A 19292-nucleotide genomic window follows, 5' to 3' on the forward strand; every position below is an offset into this window, starting at 1 on the left:
ATTGTCATGGCGCTCTGTCTTCAGGCCACAAGTGGCCCATCGGGACCATCCGACCGCCGTATCACCCTCAGTTGAGGATTCGAATAGGAGGGGCATGTGGTCAGCGCACCACTCTCCCGGTCATTATGATGATTTTCTTTGACCAGAGCCGCTACTATTTGGTCGAGCAGCTCCTCAATTGGCATCACGAGGCTGAGTGCACCCCGAAAAATGGCAACAGCGCATGGTGGCTGGATGGTCACCCATCCAAGTGCCGACCACACCTGACAGCGCTTAACTTCGGTGATCTCACGGGAACCGGTGTATCCACTGCGGCAAGGCCGTTGCCCGAAGAGACATTAAACAAAAATTAACGAAAATTTGACCAATAGCTGGCTCTGTAAGCATCACAGTATTCATATCAGTAGATGCGCAGCACATGGCAGTTACTCGTTTGGCGTCAGGTGTCCAGCATGACTGTCTGTTGGAGGGATCTTGGACTACTGGTAAAGCTCTTTCACAAGAAGTGTGATTGTGTGCTAGTGTTCCAGTAGCCCTGCATGAGTTCCAGTCACTCGAGGGTATGAAAAAAGGCATGGCCTGATGTCTGCTAAGGGTCTGAAGAAAATATTACAGAATTCGAAGACAGGTTCTTTTGAAGTGCAGTTTGGCAGAGGAAGGAAAGCAGTAAATCAAACATCTGTCAAAGATATGGTCACAGGATTGCAGGATGGCTTAACTTGTGTTGTGCAAACATGCAGTACATGGGGAATTGCCCAAATGTTGGACATGCCTGTGAGCTCAGCACATAAAATCTTACGAAACATTGTGCATTGCTATCCATACAAAATCACTCATGTTCAGGAGTTGCTTCCTGCTGACATGAATGCTAAAGAAATATTTGCTGTGGAATTTCTTGCTCTTATGGAAGGTAGCAATGAATGGTCACGGAACATTCTGTGGACAGACTAAGTCCATTTCTATTTCCAAGAACATGTCAATACACAGAACTGCAGACTATGGGCAACAGAAAATCGGGGCACACACCAATTTGTTACCACTTCATTCTGCGGAGTTGATTGTGCGATGCAGACTGATGGCATCATTTATTGTAAGGCTGTATTTTTTTTGAGGAGTTGAGTCATGTGGGTCTTTCTATCTCTAGTGTCACTGGTAAATGTTAAGAGAGTTTTGTGCACAGTTGTCATTCCAACCTTTCAACAACACGGATGTGTGGGTAGGCTCATTGTCATGCGAGACAGCTCTCTTCCACACATTGCACAGCCAGTGAAGTGGCTGCTGCAACGGTATTTTGGAAATGCTAGAATTATCAGCAGTCATTTCCCTACACCTTGCTATTGAGATCACCTGATATTGAGCTGTGTAACTTCAGGCTTGTGTTCAGTGCTCCAATTACAAATGTAGCTGAATTGGAGGTATGCATTGTGCAACTAATTCTGAATGTGACCTCTAGACACTTGGATCTGTTGTGGAACATGCTGTTTCTCGATTTCAACTAGTGGCTGAAAATGCTGGATAGCATATTGCATATGTCTTGCACTATTCTCATGACAATTTGAAACCAATGTCAATTCTTTCTCATGTGGTGTTTGGTCTCAGGAGAGTTAAAAACTGATCTAATTTTGCTTTTTATATGGATTTTGGCCTCAGGACAATTAAAAACTAAATTTTCCCTTTTGATGTGGTATGACCTTGCTGTGGCGAATTGGCTTACCTAACAGTGACACAACTATTGAGTGCCGAACTTGTGCAGTCATGCACATTGAACAGTACAGATGATGTAATGTGCAGCTCAAACATGTCAGATTGCGATTCATCTGTCATTTGTAGCCAACCCCTTTTATGTTGACAGTGCCAGCCAGGTGAAATTTTCTTCAATTTTTTTTTTTCTATGATGTTTCCCTCTGAGCCAGTAATATAATTTTCAATTTTGACATCATTCTGAGCAATGGTTCACTTTCTACACTGTTTCGAAACTGGAACTTGATTATGGACACACTGTACAGAAAACATAAACCATCTGGCAACATCCTTTCCACGCTAAATAGATAATGTTTCTGAGGCCTCCTGTTGATCGCCAGGAAGAACATCTCTACAGTTTTCCCATGCCCAAATGGGACTGCCCTTCAACATACAACATATGCAAGAGAATGGATTGTCACGGATCATTCCTGTCATGATCTGTGCTAAACCAATTGACAGGCTCATACGTGCTAAGAGCCTCATGGTCTCGTCTTCTCATCACATCTGCTTCCACCACAGTGTCATATCACTGCATGTCACCAAATGCCAGCCCCAGGGAGCCATCCCACTCTCTTTAGACCCATAGTGATGTGCAAAATGGCATTAAAACAAAACTTGCAGTTTTATTGGCTAGGAGGTACAAGACATGTGCAATGTTCAAAAATTTTTTATTGTGGCCGGAAGGGGCTGATGGGAAGTATAATATATTATACTATTGTTCTTATGTTATATTATGGTCATACATACATATGTACTTCAATTACAGCTGTGCATGAAATTGTCTGAAGCAATTTGCCCCTCTGTATCTGCATCTGCTGAAGCCTAAGGATGACACGGAAGCCAGTTGGTACTGTTGGGCCTACAAGACCCGTTCAGAGGGTATTCTCAACTATGGGGGAAATGTGTTTGTTTTGGATTATGTTCAGCCACATTCACTCTGAAGTGAAACTGTTTATTGCCCGCTGCTTTGTTTTGGTTCTGCTCACATATGTACTTATTACTCGATCTAAGCTATCGTCTGCCATGTTAGTGTTGTATTGAGGGACAATGGATGGCCAGTCTCTTTCTGCACTTTTTTACACTATTGTGTACATTTATCCTTGGGTTCAAAAGCAAACTTAGTTGAAGCCAGAAATGTCCTATTACCAGATCACGTAATTATGGCAAATTTTTCATTATACTGAACCATCTGATCATGGCTGCCTCTTCCAGCCCTCTTTATAGCAGAATCTCTCAGAAACAATATCTGTAGTCATATTCGATAGTAAAAAATTAGTAATATTTCTGTGCAAGACTTAATAAAATAAAGGGATCAAGGTAAAATATGTTAGTCATAACCTTGCAGGAGCTGTCACATATCTTCAACACTGTCTTCTCTCCAATGTCTGTGTTTTGTGGAACGGAATTAACTGTGCTCTCAGAATATCATCCTTTCCACTGATACTCAATAAAGTCCTAGAGTACACCATTTCAAGATGCCATTACAAAAATCTTTATTCCAACAGGATTTAGTTTGCCTTTGGTATACTATCTCATAGCTCCTGGAAGGGGATCATTTGTTTGTCAGTACAGATGTTTGTAGATCATGAGATTTTCAACCAAGATTTTCAAACCATACTTAGCGTAAGTTTCACCTTCCAGAAGTGATCAGATTATTTATCCTGTTGAGATAGTGTTACCGTTTACTACTTTCAGGTTGGTTTGAAAAAGGAAGAATCTGTTTCTGTAAATGTCTGCTATTTCAAAATTCTTGCTACTTGAGCCCAAACTATTAGCAGATGTAGATAAACAATTAGTATTGTGTAAATGTACTGTGAAAAGAAAGTTTTCACTTCTTCTACATTGCTATAAAATGATTTTCCTGGATGTTCTAAACCCATTAAATTAGTAAATTTGGCTAATTTGCAAAAAAAATGTAGACAGTCTAGAAAGTGCTCAAATGGCTTCTGAAGATTGTAATTAGACACTGGTTGTGGTGTAGGAATTAGGGTTGGTGAAAATCTGCTTGAGAGAAAAGAAAAAAGACTGTAATTTATACAATCCATTATCTCAGCATTTTAGTTCCTCATTATTAAATAAACTTTGCTAGAAAAGGTTAAAACTTGCATATCCATTTGCTTGTAAGAATCCTGTTCGTTTCTTGTCCCGACTGGTTTAAAATTTCAGAGCATTTGCCTAAGAGTCCTTATTTGAAATTCCCCAAGAAGAGTTAATATTTTCCTGAAACAGTCACATACTTATTTCAAATTTGTCTTGTGTATCTTCAAACTAAAAATCAGTGTTTTGGGTCTGTTTGATGTATTAGAGCCGAAATTGCATTGTCTGTAGGCCTAGGAGTGAAAGCAAACCATCGTCAGTTGCCATGTTAAATAACATTAGTATCAAATGTGATACTTTCACATTTTTGTCCTATGAAAGCCATAAAGAATTGTATTTCAATTCCACGACACAACTTGAATGAACTTCAGTAATCTGAAACCTCTTCCAAAACAGAAGAAATAATATTTTATTTACCTTTATTTCTGCTAGCAGCATGGGGCAGCTTGCACGCTCTTTCACTATCCTGATGTCTCATGCGAAAGTGGTAACATTTGCAACAATTAGCAGTCATGTTCTGCATGAAGTAAAGCTTGTGACATTGTTGGTTCCAGTGACAAATATGCACTCTTAGCTGCGTGAAACATTTTGAAAGTGAGGTATAATATGTGATATCTGGGAACCAAAGAGGGTAAAACATGGCTTTGAATTCTTTCCACCGGAAACAGAGTTGTGCACTACTGTAGACTCAGGCTAGTACATTCTATCTCCAAGTTACAATTCAGCAACTAATTATTAGAATCTGTTGAATGACACTGCTTTTTGAGTCTCCTCCTTGTTCTTATGTGGCTGTGTCATTACACCAACTGTAATTATTATGCTCTACACACATCATTAATACTGTCCCACTTGGACTGTGGTTAAATTTCATATGGATCTGAAGCAGCGTCAGTCTGAAGTAAGCTTGCCCCAGTTCGTTACAATGGTGGGAGACTGGCGACTCGATCATTTTGTATGAACCTCAGCAGTCTTGATGGCACAGGCTGAGTTCCCAGTGCAAAAAGTCAATAACAGAAATTGCCCATAAATGATGGGGGTAACAATCCACCAGATGCCCAAATGAACCAGTCAAGAGCAGACCTTGAATCTTATAGAGCATACTTAAGTAATAATGTCTTATATTTTGAGCTATTGATTTTTATTGTATTGTTTTGATAGCAGCTATAGCGGTACGAGGTGATCCTTGAATGAAATAAATAAGTAAATAGAAACTTTCAGAAATGACTGTGAAGTTTCACTGCAAGTGCACTGGGGTCGTCTTTCAGTACCTCCATGGTGAGTATTGCTCCCTGTGATGTGTAGTCCTGTCCCATGGCTTTAAGATGACTATTGCTCCAATGACTTTCTCATTTATGACACACAAAGTGACTGCAGAGTTTTCTTTGAAATCATTTACCCCAGAGGGTATGGAAAGAGATTCCTACGTAATGAGTGTTGCGTATTTACTGCTGAACTGCAATCCATCACCCAGGCCATGCAGTGCACCAGTAGTCGGGAGAGTGAGGTTACTATTATGTTGCAATTCTCGCGTAACATGCTGGCATCCAACTTCCAAGACTAGTTAACAGAGCTTCATCTCGGTCCCTTTTATTTGTACACCAAATTGCGTGTATACAGGGAAATAAGGTGGCAGATTGGAAGGCCAAGCAAGCTAAGACTAAAGAAAGGTTAGTCATTGAAATATCTGACACTGAGGTGCCATAATTTAAAATTATTGGTGGAAGGAAATCCACAACTACCCTCAACAAAATGAGATTAATGAAACCCAAGCTGAATGGAGTACTTCTAGAAGAACCTTCTGAGAATAATCCATTGGGCTCTGGCGACCACATGAGACACACACACTTCTTTCCTGTAAAAAGAAAAAATAGGGTGCCTTAATCCAGTTGTGAATGTAGTGCATTCATCACCGTGGCTCATGAGTTTGTGGAATGCACCATTTAGAGATCACTGAGTAAAGAACTTAAGGTGGTTACTCATTTCTGTCGCAACTTGCAGACAATGAAATGGATGGATTTTGTAATCACAATTGATTATTGTAATAAAAAAGTCCCACTGTTGCAGTGTTATAGAGGGTGGATGGGTGGGGAAGGTGAACTGCTCCCTCCAGCTCTGGCACAGTGGTACTGCCTGCCTGCACTCCACGCTACACACTGTTTCTCCAGAGTATCTGAAAGCCAATCATCCTACTTATCACTGCTCGTAGGCCTGTTGGTTCTGCTGCATCTACTTTCCTGGGAAAGAAAACAGCCATATTTTTCCCATTGCGTCAACTGTTGTGCATTTCATCATAATATAAAGTCTGAGATCTGAATATTACAAACTATGCAGAAAGCTTCAAAAACAGGGTGAAGCTATGTATTTGCAGTGCCAAAATCTTACAAGCTTGTTTCATTGTATTCAGCAAAATCAGCCCTATGGCACTGTTGAAGATCCTCTGTAAAGTTGGTGTTGAAAAGAGAAAATTAGAGGTGTTTTTTGTGTCTTGTCTGACAAAATAATATTTTTAAGTCCTGTTGCAATTAACTATGAGGTGCTATCCAAAATTTTCGGGACTGGTGCTGTCATCCTAGAAGTAGTTCCCATCTGCACACACACATGGGTCCCAGTGCTTCTGCCACTGGTCAAACGTTTTCTGGAAGTCTTGTTTTTTTGAGAGTGTTTATCACCACCAGTGATACTTCTTGAATTCCCTCTAGAGTTCAACTTGAGTTTGTTTTGGGAATAGTGCAAAGTTGCAAGGTACCAAATCTGGCAAGTATGGTGGGTGGGGTAAAACCGCCATGTTTTTTGCCGAAAAGGTCCTGGTGAGCAATGACGTGTGTGAGGGTGCATTGTCATGATGCAGCAGCCAGTTTCCTTGACAACAAAGGCTGTCGTCACTGCATGTTTTCACGGAGCCGTCGCCAAACATCACAGTAGTAAGCGGAATTCACTGTTTGGTTGGATGGGACAAACTCTTTGTGCACAATTCCCTTGGTATCAAAGAAATCAATGATCATGCTCTTCACTTTGCTCTTCACCTGTCTCACTTTTTTGGGTCTTGGGAGCCCAGGCTCTTGCACTGGGATGATTGTTGCTTTCTCTCTGGGTCATAGCCATAAATCCAGCTCTCATCGGTGATAACCCATGACAGGAAGGTTGGATCGTCAGATGTGGTCTGCCGAAGGTCCATGCACACTTCAACACATTGTGCCTTCTAATTGGCAGTCGAAATCCTTGGCACAAATTTTGCGGTGACAAGACGCATGCCCAATTTATCAGTCAACATTCATTGACATGTCCCCATAACCAATACCCACTTCATCCACAAGGTCTTGAAAGGTTCACCGTCGATCCGCACGAACCAGTTGTTGAAGTTTGGCAACAATGTCCTGGCGTTGTGCGGCTAATGGTCTTTCCAGTGTGAGCATCATCTTTGACGTCTGTACGGCTGGCACTGAACCTGTCATGCCACTCACACGTGCGTACGGCTCATGCTCTGTCCCCCAAACACTTGTTGAATCATTGCAAGGGTCTCAGAGATTCGCACAGAATTTGATACACACTTGCTGTTCTGTTCGCGGATCCGTTGTAAAATCGCCACACACCAAACACAGTGTGTTACGGAAATCACTGTGGACATGCTACACGTCCTCCCAGCTGAATGCCACTCTGTACACTGACTCATTAGATAAGCAGCTCTCGCCATCTAGTGGTGCAAAGGCCTACTACGCCTACATTCCAGATGGCAGCACCAGTCCCGAAAATGTTGGATTCCACCTTGTATTGTCTGCTAGAGTGCACACACTTTCCACCTGAAACATGTAACAAAAAACACAGCAGTAATTATACAGTCATCTTTAATCAGCTAAAGAGTGCCATTGAAATGCTCGTCAGTGTCCTGTGGAACTTGCAAAGAACTTTTCTCTCCAGTTTATACAAAACAGGCAGCAAAATCTAAACTGAAATTAAAGGTAATCACTCTGCCATTATTTCATGGAGCCCACATGGTAAAAATGCTCAAGGATTGGTTGAATTAAGTTTTGTAAGTGATCATCTTTGAAGCAAACGGAACTGTTACATTCTTTTCCCATGCCCCATGACAAGATTGAAGTGAGTATTTCACCTTAAATTCCTTATGGCACACACTTCTTTTTGGTTTTGACTGATTGCCTTGACAATCACTAATAGTATAGTCAAATGATACCAGATCTTTTCCTCTCTCTCTCTCTCTCTCTCTCTCTCTCTCTCTCTCTCTCTCTCTTTCTATATGTATATAAACAAAGATGATGTTACTTACCAAATGAAAGTGCTGGTAGGTCGACAGACACACAAACATACACACAAAATTCAAGCTTTCGCAACAAACTGTTGCCTCATCAGGAAAGAGGGAAGGAGAGGAAAAGATGAAAGGATGTGGGTTTTAAGGGAGAGGGTAAGGAGTCATTCCAATCCCGGGAGCGGAAAGACTTACCTTAGGGGGGAAAAAGGGACGGGTATACACTCACGCGCACACACACACATATCCATCCACACATATACAGACACAAGCAGACATATTTAAAGACAAAGAGTTTGGGCAGAGATGTCAGTCGAGGCAAAAGTGCAGAGGCAAAGATGTTGTTGAATGACAGGTGAGGTATGAGTGGCGGCAACTTGAAATTAGCGGAGATTGAGGCCTGGTGGATAACGGGAAGAGAGGATATATTGAAGAGCAAGTTCCCATCTCCGGAGTTCGGATAGGTTGGTGTTAGTGGGAAGTATCCAGATAACCTGGACGGTGTAACACTGCGCCAAGATGTGCTGGCCGTGCACCAAGGCATGTTTAGCCACAGGATGATGCTCATTACCAACAAACACTGTCTGCCTGTGTCCATTCATGCGAATGGACAGTTTGTTGCTGGTCATTCCCACATAGAATGCATCACAGTGTAGGCAGGTCAGTTGGTAGATCACGTGGGTGCTTTCACACGTGGCTCTGCCTTTGATCGTGTACACCTTCCGGGTTACAGGACTGGAGTAGGTGGTGGTGGGAGGGTGCATGGGACAGGTTTTACACCGGGGGCGGTTACAAGGGTAGGAGCCAGAGGGTAGGGAAGGTGGTTTGGGGATTTCATAGGGATGAACTAAGAGGTTACGAAGGTTAGGTGGACGGCGGAAAGACACTCTTGGTGGAGTGGGGAGGATTTCATGAAGGATGGATCTCATTTCAGGGCAGGATTTGAGGAAGTCGTACCCCTGCTGGAGAGCCACATTCAGAATCTGATCCAGTCCCGGAAAGTATCCTGTCACAAGTGGGGCACTTTTGTGGTTCTTCTGTGGGAGGTTCTGGGTTTGAGAGGATGAGGAAGTGGCTCTGGTTATTTGCTTCTGTACCAGGTCGGGAGGGTAGTTGCGGGATGCGAAAGCTGTTGTCAGGTTGTTGGTGTAATGCTTCAGGGATTCCGGACTGGAGCACATTTTTATCTTTCATTTTTATCTTTCATTTTCATTTCAACCTCATGTTAAACTTTCCAACTTCTAATACCATGTCACCCTCACAACACCCCCACAATGACCCCATTAAGTTTTATTTGCACTCCCTCCGCAAACATGCTTTCACCCTATCCAGATTACGCTCGCATATTTTATTTTCTCAGGCTTGTCTGACATTTGGCATTACCCCCAAAGGCCTCACACTTAAAGTTCCCATCTCTGGCTGCAACCCTTCTTTCCATCAGTCCCTATACCAGTTCCAAACTGAACAATCCATTGCCCTCACCCACCTAATCCTTCACCTACACATCAACTCAGCCAATGAACACACCCGTCAACTCCTATCCTTAATAAAAGTCCTCAATCTTTCCTCTCCCACATCCACACCGGCTATTCAGAGCAACCTTCTACAGGCCAACCGCAAATTAGAACAGCATGCCACCCTTCACCTCAAAAAACTATCCAATCTCCTGGTTTCCCACCTCCGGAAAGGCAACTCACTCACCCTTCACAACCTTTTCAGCAAACCTCAACCACCTCTCATTGCACAAAAACCCAGTCTCTCCCATCTACTCAATCTCCCACTTCCAGCTCCACTCCCTCCAAAACCTCAAGATTCCAATCAACACAATCTGGTACCACAACACCCTAATTCAGTAGTTAACCTTTCCTCCAAACCTCTCTCCCAATCCGAAACCTCTGTCCTATCCAAAGGCCTCACCTTCAGCCCCACTCCCACATTCAACCAAACAGCCCTCGTCAAAGATTTACTGTCCTACACTCGTACTCTCTGCTGGAAGTATCACTGTGCCACGAAGAAAAATGATCCTAATCCTACCCCTAATGATCCAACTCCCCAAGACACTATCCAAATTGAACCCTGCCTGGAACAGTTCCGTCCTCCGTCACAGCGGGACCCACCTCCTCTTCCTCAAAATCACCCTCTCCAAACCTTCCAGGAATTTCTGACTTCCAGCTTTGCCTCTCAATCCTTCTTAAAAAACCTTAATCCTACTTCCAACATCACCACTGCTGAAGCCCAGGCTATCCGTGTTCTGAAGGCTGACCGGTCCATCGTCATTCTTCCGGCGGACAAGGGTTCCACGACCATGGTACTTGATCATCGGGAGTATGTGGCTGAGGGACTGCGTCAGCTTTCAGACAACACCACATACAAAGTTTGCCAAGGTAATCCCATTCCTGATGTCCAGGCGGAGCTTCAAGGAATCCTCAGAACCTTAGGCCCCCTACAAAACCTTTCACCTGACTCCATCAACCTCCTGACCCCACCGACACCCCGCACCCCTACCTTCTACCTTCTTCCTAAAATTCACAAACCCAATCATCCCGGCCGCCCCATTGCAGCTGGTTACCAAGCCCCCACAGAACGTATCTCTGCCTACGTAGATCAACACCTTCAACCCATTACATGCAGTCTCCCATCCTTCATCAAAGACACCAACCACTTTCTCGAACGCCTGGAATCCTTACCCAATCCGTTACCCCCAGAAACCATCCTTGTAACCATTGATGCCACTTCCTTATACACAAATATCCCGCACGTCCAGGGACTCGCTGCGATGGAGCACTTCCTTTCACGCCGATCGCCTGCCACCCTACCTCTTTCCTCATTACCTTAGCCAGCTTCATCCTGACCCACAACTTCTTCACTTTTGAAGACCAGACATACCAACAATTAAAGGGAACAGCCAAGGGTACCAGGATGGCCCCTTCGTACGCCAACCTATTCATGGGTCGCTTAGAGGAAGCCTTTTTGGTTACCCAGGCCTGCCAACCCCAAGTTTGGTACAGATTTATTGATGACATCTTCATGATCTGGACTCACAGTGAAGAAGAACTCCAGAATTTCCTCTCCAACCTCAACTCCTTTGGTTCCATCAGATTCACCTGGTCCTACTCCAAATCCCATGCCACTTTCCTTGATGTTGACCTCCACCTGTCCAATGGCCAGCTTCACACATCCGTCCACATCAAACCCACCAACAAGCAACAGTACCTCCATTACGACAGCTGCCACCCATTCCACATCAAACGGTCCCTTCCCTACAGCCTAGGTCTTCGTGGCAAACGAATCTGCTCCAGTCCGGAATCCCTGAAGCATTACACCAACAACCTGACAACAGTTTTCGCATCCCGCAACTACCCTCCCGACCTGGTACAGAAGCAAATAACCAGAGCCACTTCCTCATCCTCTCAAACCCAGAACCTCCCAAAGAAGAACCACAAAAGTGCCCCACTTGTGACAGGATACTTTCCGGGACTGGATCAGATTCTGAATGTGGCTCTCCAGCAGGGGTACGACTTCCTCAAATCCTGCTCTGAAATGAGATCCATCCTTCATGAAATCCTCCCCACTCCACCAAGAGTGTCTTTCCGCCGTCCACCTAACCTTCGTAACCTCTTAGTTCATCCCTATGAAATCCCCAAACCACCTTCCCTACCCTCTGGCTCCTACCCTTGTAACCGCCCCCGGTGTAAAACCTGTCCCATGCACCCTCCCACCACCACCTACTCCAGTCCTGTAACCTGGAAGGTGTACACGATCAAGGGCAGAGCCACGTGTGAAAGCACCCACGTGATCTACCAACTGACCTGCCTACACTGTGATGCATTCTATGTGGGAATGACCAGCAACAAACTGTCCATTCGCATGAATGGACACAGGCAGACAGTGTTTGTTGGTAATGAGCATCATCCTGTGGCTAAACATGCCTTGGTGCACGGCCAGCACATCTTGGCGCAGTGTTACACCGTCCAGGTTATCTGGATACTTCCCACTAACACCAACCTATCCGAACTCCGGAGATGGGAACTTGCTCTTCAATATATCCTCTCTTCCCGTTATCCACCAGGCCTCAATCTCCGCTACAAGTTGCCGCCACTCAAACCTCACCTGTCATTCAACAACATCTTTGCTTCTGCACTTTTGCCTCGACTGACATCTCTGCCCAAACTCTTTGTCTTTAAATATGTCTGCTTGTGTCTGTATATGTGTGGATGGATATGTGTGTGTGTGTGTGTGTGTGTGTGTGTGTGTGTGTGCGCGCGCGTGCGCGCGAGTATATACCCGTCCCTTTTTCCCCCTAAGGTAAGTCTTTCCGCTCCCGGGATTGGAATGACTCCTTACCCTCTCCCTTAAAACCCACATCCTTTCGTCTTTCCCTCTCCTTCCCTCTTTCCTGATGAGGCAACAGTTTGTTGCGAAAGCTTGAATTTTGTGTGCATGTTTGTGTGTCTGTCGACCTGCCAGCACTTTCATTTGGTAAGTCACATCATCTTTGTTTTTAAGATATATTTTTCCTACGTGGAATGTTTCCCTCTATTATAACTGTACACTCGCACACACGCACATATCCATCCACACATACAGACACAAGCAGACATATTTAAAGACAATATGTCTGCTTGTGTCTGTATGTGTGGATGGATATGTGCGTGTGTGCGAGTGTATACCTGTCCTTTTTTCCCCCTAAGGTAAGTCTTTCCGCTCCCGGGATTGGAATGACTCCTTACCCTCTCCCTTAAAACCCACTTCCTTTCGTCTTCCCCTCTCCTTCCCTCTTTCCTGATGAGGCAACAGTTTGTTGCGAAAGCTTGAATTTTGTGTGTATGTTTGTGTTTGTTTGTGTGTCTATCGACCTGCCAGCGCTTTCGTTCGGTAAGTCACCTCATCTTTGTTTTTATATATAATTTTTCTCACGTGGAATGTTTCCTTCTATTTTATATATATAGTGGTCATGTTTAAGTGATTGGAGTTGAATTCTCTGTGGCAGGTAGAATGGCCACTAGAGGGCATAAGTGCACACCAAATAGCCAAAACATGATGATCACTGCTCACCGTGATGTTGGATGCCACCTGGAGGCAATTGCAGGCTCGTGACACAGTAGGGTTAGTATGTAAGTGGAGCATACACAGATGGGGATGTCGCTAGCAAAGATATGGGCTGCAAATGGGGAAAACCATTGAGAAAAGTGGCTCTGACAAAGGGCAGGTTATTAAGCAGAGCCTGTGAATGAGTATCTCGAAAATGGTTCAGGTGGTCAAAAGTTCATGTGCAACTGCGTGCGACTGTTGTGACCATCTACAGAAAGAGGTAGGACAGTGAAACTACCATTAGGCACTAAATGGTTTGACATTGATTCTTCGCAGAATATGGCGTTCAAGGCTTGTCTTCTCAGTAGAGTATGATAGATGGTGATATGTCAGGGCTCTGCCGAAAGAACACAGTGGTAGTGCATGCATAGGTATTTTGGAGCACACCATTCATTTTACATTGTTGAACGTGGAACTCCGCAGCAGACAATCCTTGTGTGTTCACATGCTGACCCAATGGCATTGCCAATTAAGATTGCAGTGGGCAAGGGACCATCGGGATTTGACCATTTATCAGTGGAAATGTTTGGCTTCTTGAGTGACTCATATTTTTTGCTACACCAGGTGGATGGTTGTCTCCACAAACGCCGTCACCGAGGTGAATGGTGGCTCAAAACGTGCAATGTGTCATGAATGCAGGCTAGTGGGAGCAGTATTATGCTATGGGAGACACCACCTGCACTCGCATGGGACCAGTAGTAGTAATCGAAGACACGCTGACAGTTGCAAACCACCTGCATCCCTTCATGCTTAGTCTCCTCTGATGGTAATGTCATCTTTCAGCATAAAAATGCCTGTGTCTCAAGGCCAGAATCTTACTTCTGTGGTTTGAAGAGCATGATAGTGAAATCAAGTTGATGGCTTGGCCACCAGAGTCACCTGATGTGAATCTGAGAGAACCCTTCTGGATTACCTCCACAAAACTACGATCAAATTTTAGAACAGGTGATAGACAGAATCAGCACTGTATTGTGTTCCAAAGATGGACAAAGAAACTGTTAAACAGGTGGTCATAATGTTCAGGCTTGTATGTGTATAGTGATGTTACCAGGCCTACTAGTGTAGGCTGCTGTTGACACCATTTGGAGTGGTTCTGTGACTGGAAAGCATGGATTGCTGATGACTGGCGTTGTTATATTCAGCAATAAATTGTGGTTCTGCCCTACCCTGGATCACCGTTCTCAGTGAGTATGGCTGTGATACAGGGAGAAGTCCCATTCTTCTAATGTTTTGGTGTTGGTCATGGTTTGAGGAGCTATTCGGTATGGCTTCAGTCATTACTAGTAGTTATTGAGGCAACTCTGATGGCACAATGGTAAGACATGGACATCCAGTATCCTCATGTTACCTCTCATGTGACAGTATTGTGGTGCCATTTCTCAAAAGGACAAGGCTCATGCACACATGGCACATGCGTTTATGACCTGCTTGTGACTTTTAGGTACTCTTCTGGCCAGCAAGATCCCTGGATCTGCCCAAGTGGACCATGTGTGGAGCCAATTAGAATGTCTCGTCTCTCCCATTTCCAATGTCAAAGATATCTTGGACCAGTTAAAGAGTTGTGGGCCAGTTTGTCTCCCAAGATACAATAGGTCTGTCACCCTTCCAAACCAAATATGTGCGTGCATTCAGGGCATAGGGGATGCAAAGTCATACTGAAAAGTGCGCAGATACTGTCAGGTTCTTTGTAAATTTGATTTGGACTTGTAATCACGGAAATAACATCACTTATACCCTCTCAACCTCTGAAGTTTCTCCTTCCTGTTCTGGGGTGCTTCACTTTAGTCAGGGCAGTGTTTATTGTAAACAGTATCAAACCTTGAGGAATGCTGGATGGATTTAGTTTCTGATATGCCTACTTAAGAATGAATTCTGTATTGTGTTTCTTACAAAGTCTTAACAAAAGGTTCGCCTAAGCACAAATTTCATTTACTGGACAATGGTTTGGAATTATAAAGGGCTGCCTGGAAGTAAATACACACTTCAACTAGTAATCTGGTATATCTTCCAAAAGTTACCCATTGTACTGGGATGAAACTGTTGTTAAGTGCCAAAATTGGTTAACATCTTTCACTATCCATGCACATTTTTACTAAATGGCTGTAGTAGACAAGAGGTTCATTGGAAGAAGCATAAAACTATCTCAACCCCCACCCCACCCCTCCTTGTGTTAATTACTGCTGCTTTCAGTGAGATTTTTAATGCATTGCTGAATTAATGTTTAATGATTGAAAATAGTGCTAAAACTTTTGTATGGTTATAATGAAGTTGGAGGTGTTGTTGGAATAATTAATGGAAAAAAATTCTTAATTTGGAGAAAAGGAAATATGGCAACATTTATAAACTGAAAGAGTTCTACAAGACAAACTTCTAGAAGCAGTGAAGGGGTTTGTTTATGGACACATGTTCCAGTGTAAAGCTGTATTTAGTCAGATCCCTTTGCAACATTGAGAAGTCTTTATTATGCATTAATGTATTATTGAACACAGTGTATAAGGTGTGCCAATACATATATCTTAATTCATGTATCAATTGTAAAAATATGTTGAAATGATTTTCATTGCAGGGAGCAACAAAATCTGAAGCAAAGGAATTCAGAAAGCAGCAACGCATGCGTTTGCAAGAGGAATTAGCTCAACATAGCGATTCAAGACCATCATCTTCAGCAAGCACAAAAACACCCTCTGAATGCAGTTCACCTGCTTCAATTGCAAGTGATAGTACAATCCGTCCACGTGAGCCGAAAACTCGTTCTCTGGCACTCCAGGGAGTTCTTTCGAACCGGTCAAAAGACATCTCAACCTCATCTGCTCAGCAAGATATACCAGATGAAGTAGTGGCCTCAATGGGAGGACTTTCATTGGGTCGACCACTTGGTCGTGGTAGTGCATTGATAAAAAGGACTGTGTAAAATTAAAAAGTTACCAATGTTCTGTCAGCTCAGAAAATTCGAAGTCTTGTCTTGTAAATATAAATGGATCAGAGTGTAGTAGGGTTCTGGCTGTGATGAGACCTTGCATATGCTGGAAATATTATTTGAACTTGACACACAGTTACATAAAGAATTAACTCTTTTTCTTGTAACTTAAATTTCAAAGGCAGTTACGCCAAATGAAATTACAAAAAGTTTTAAGTCACGTCTACTTGCTTGTGGAGAGGTGTTTCTGAGATTTTTTATTATTTTATGTCATGTGCAATTTAGAACAGTGTATATTTCATTAATGGGAAATATAATTTTAATTATATATTGGAAGTAATATCAAGTAATTTTATCTTTTTATTACTTTGCAAATACATGCACACCGATATTTCCAGGATGTAAGATAACATAATTAATGTTCTGTTTTCAGTAGTGGTATACCTCTGTTCTGTCTCCTTCATCTCACATCGTGCATAATATTTTTTTGTGTGCTTTAGTTCCACTAGTACTATCCCGGTGATTAAATGTGTGAAAATGTTCTAATTTCTCAGTGAAATGAGGGAGATATTGTAATTGTTTCCTCACAGTTGTTGGCACACATTGTAATGGATTTATATAAACAAGGTGTGGTTGTGTAAAGGGATATATAATGAGGAATGTACTTAAGTTGTCACATTTTTTGTAGATAGCAAACTGATGTTCAGTGAAAGAATTGTTAGCTGAAACAGGAAGGAAATGACTTTAATTGTTAAGTAATTGAATGTGAGCTGTAGGAGAGAAAATAAACGAAGACGCTTCATGTTTTCTACAATGTGTGTTCAGATAACATGGCTACTAAAAATTTAGCCAAGAATCCATATTTAGCTTTTTTTGGGGGGGGGGGGGGGGGGAGAGACACTTTAAAACAAGATTTCTGTGTCATTGTAATTGATGTTATTGTGTTTAGAATAACCATTAAAATTATAAAAATCAGTTGCGCAAATGATTTCTAAACCCACATTTCCACTGATTTTAAAAACATGTTATGTTCACAACATAGTCTGATAGGCTTCAATATGATTGCAGTTGTATTTGTTGTTTGTATCCTGTTTGCACTAATGTCAATGACTTTTGCGTACGTATTCACGTTGTCTGATGCACTGAAGCTGGGAGCAAAGATGTCATATTATGTATTCTTATCATGTACTATGTTATGTCCAGCAAAGAGAATGAATTAATGATATATAGTGCTGCAGTTTTAATATTTGACAATATAAGCAGACAAAAACAAAAGGCATAGTCATTGTGTTGGACGAAAACATAATATAGTGGAAATAGCAGAAATGATGTTGCACGAGCTGAATGTGGAAAAGACACTGCTTCTTGTAACTTCAGCAGGATGTCACTGCAAGATTTTTAAATTGCGTTGAACTTGAGGGAGCAACTTTGTACAAAGACAGTTTTCAGGAAAGCAGTTTCTGTGCCGCAGTTTTTTGTTGTAAGAGATTCCTTACAAAGCCTTGTAAATTTATTATATATTTCAAAAGCAGCAATATCTCAAATAATTCCTGCAGTGTGTAAAGGATTTCTGTATTATATATTGAATACTTGCAGTGCATTATTAATATACTATTCATTAGCAATAGCTACCACCTCTTGCACAGGAGTGTTAAAATTGATACGAACAAATGAGATAGGGGATCTGCAGATGTTGTCGATCCCTCTGTTGCATCCAGGCTCACTGAAGATTTCTTCATTCTTTTATACATTATTGTACTGAAAGATGACCATTCACAATTCATCTATACTTGTTGTCAGCAGTGACCTCAGTGTGTTTTATACTCCACTGCTGCCATGATTTTCTGTATGGAGCCTTGTTTTAACTTGGAATTTATGTAGTCTGCATTTTCAGTTCCAAAGGCACTCCATGTGCTTCAGTGTAATTAAATAAAATATCCGTTGTCTTGACACGATAGTTATTTGAACATGTCGCTCTCCGAGGCAACACAATTATTACAGTCTGCTACAAGAATTCACGAAGTTTGTTATAAAATAAGTACTGGCACCATACAGTGGCATTTAGTGGTAGCAGGCCAGAAACAATATCCTTTGATCTGTACCAACACAGCCATGGGTCACTGTTTTTATGTCTGCAACAGCTTGAAAACATTTATGTAGTGATAGCAGCTGCAAACAATGTTGCGAACATTGCTGCAAAACCTATTTCAAGCTCAGTGTAAATGTTGCTTTAAAGCTTCCATGACAAGAATATTTTGGCATTTCTGTGAAATTCTCTCAAAACAGAACTAAAGTTCTTAGTTTTAATTTTGTTCCAAGTTTTTGTTGCATTTCATGCATAAATTTGCTTAAAATTGGATGTGAAACATCAAAAATCTTTGTACAAATTTTGGAACCGCATCCAAATTGCTCTTCAGTTACATATAAAGAATGAAGTTTCCCACATCAAAACAAAATTTTGAAACCATCTTATAAACATATGGGATCATTGCTGTAGTTGGCTTGTTTGTAATTGAGAATGTGTTCCTGTCCACAAATTAAAATAAAATACCTGAGCTGATATACAAATATAATTGTACGTGGTGGTGGTGGTGGTGGTGGTGGTGGTTGGGAGCAGAGGGGGGATTGACACAGCACTGATTTAGTGGTAATAAATGGTGCTGTGATACAGTTTACATCCATGCTCCTGGATACACTCTGTGCTATAGAACACCAAAAATCGTTAGAATCTTTGAGACATGAGGGCATGTTTTATGAGGTACAGTCGTCAATGTCATAAATTATTACGGGTATTTTAAATTGTGACATTCAGGCTAGTATTATGATTAGTTAGATGAATTCTGTTTTAGGTCATGTATCAAACTGCTTGTGTAGTTGATCAGACCACTCAACATTGATACAAAATGAGAGGCATTGGTAAACTACGTACATTGTCTGAGAAAGTGAACGAGAGGTTAACATCATGAGGTGGTATAAGATTTCAGTAAACAGTATATCAAGTGTTTTTCATTGTTTTGGAATAGGGAACGAATGGGTTTACCAAGTATATTAAGATTTGTCTTGCCCTTACAAAGGACACAGCTACTTACTTTGCTGCATTTTTGATTATATTTGCTCATCACTAGCAACCTATAAATGGATTTGGGCACTGTTTCCCATCAAGTGCATTTCTGAGGTTCCCAA

At 42.1% G+C, this 19292-nt stretch overlaps 1 protein-coding gene across 4 annotated transcripts in view; it reads left to right on the top strand.

Annotated features, from left to right (window-relative positions):
• Window positions 1-17338, top strand: part of LOC124595725 (gametocyte-specific factor 1 homolog) — a 40083-nt gene extending 22745 nt beyond the window's left edge. For all 4 annotated transcript variants that reach the window (XM_047134594.1, XM_047134593.1, XM_047134592.1 and 1 more), the window contains exon 3: window positions 15759-17338. In XM_047134594.1, coding sequence (XP_046990550.1) covers window positions 15759-16103 — 345 coding nt within the window. In that variant the 3' untranslated portion in view covers window positions 16104-17338. The remainder of the gene's footprint in view (window positions 1-15758) is intronic.
• Window positions 17339-19292: the final 1954 nt, after the last annotated feature.

The sequence above is a fragment of the Schistocerca americana genome, chromosome 2 (assembly GCF_021461395.2).
Source record: "Schistocerca americana isolate TAMUIC-IGC-003095 chromosome 2, iqSchAmer2.1, whole genome shotgun sequence".
Classification (NCBI taxonomy): Eukaryota; Metazoa; Arthropoda; class Insecta; order Orthoptera; family Acrididae; genus Schistocerca; species Schistocerca americana.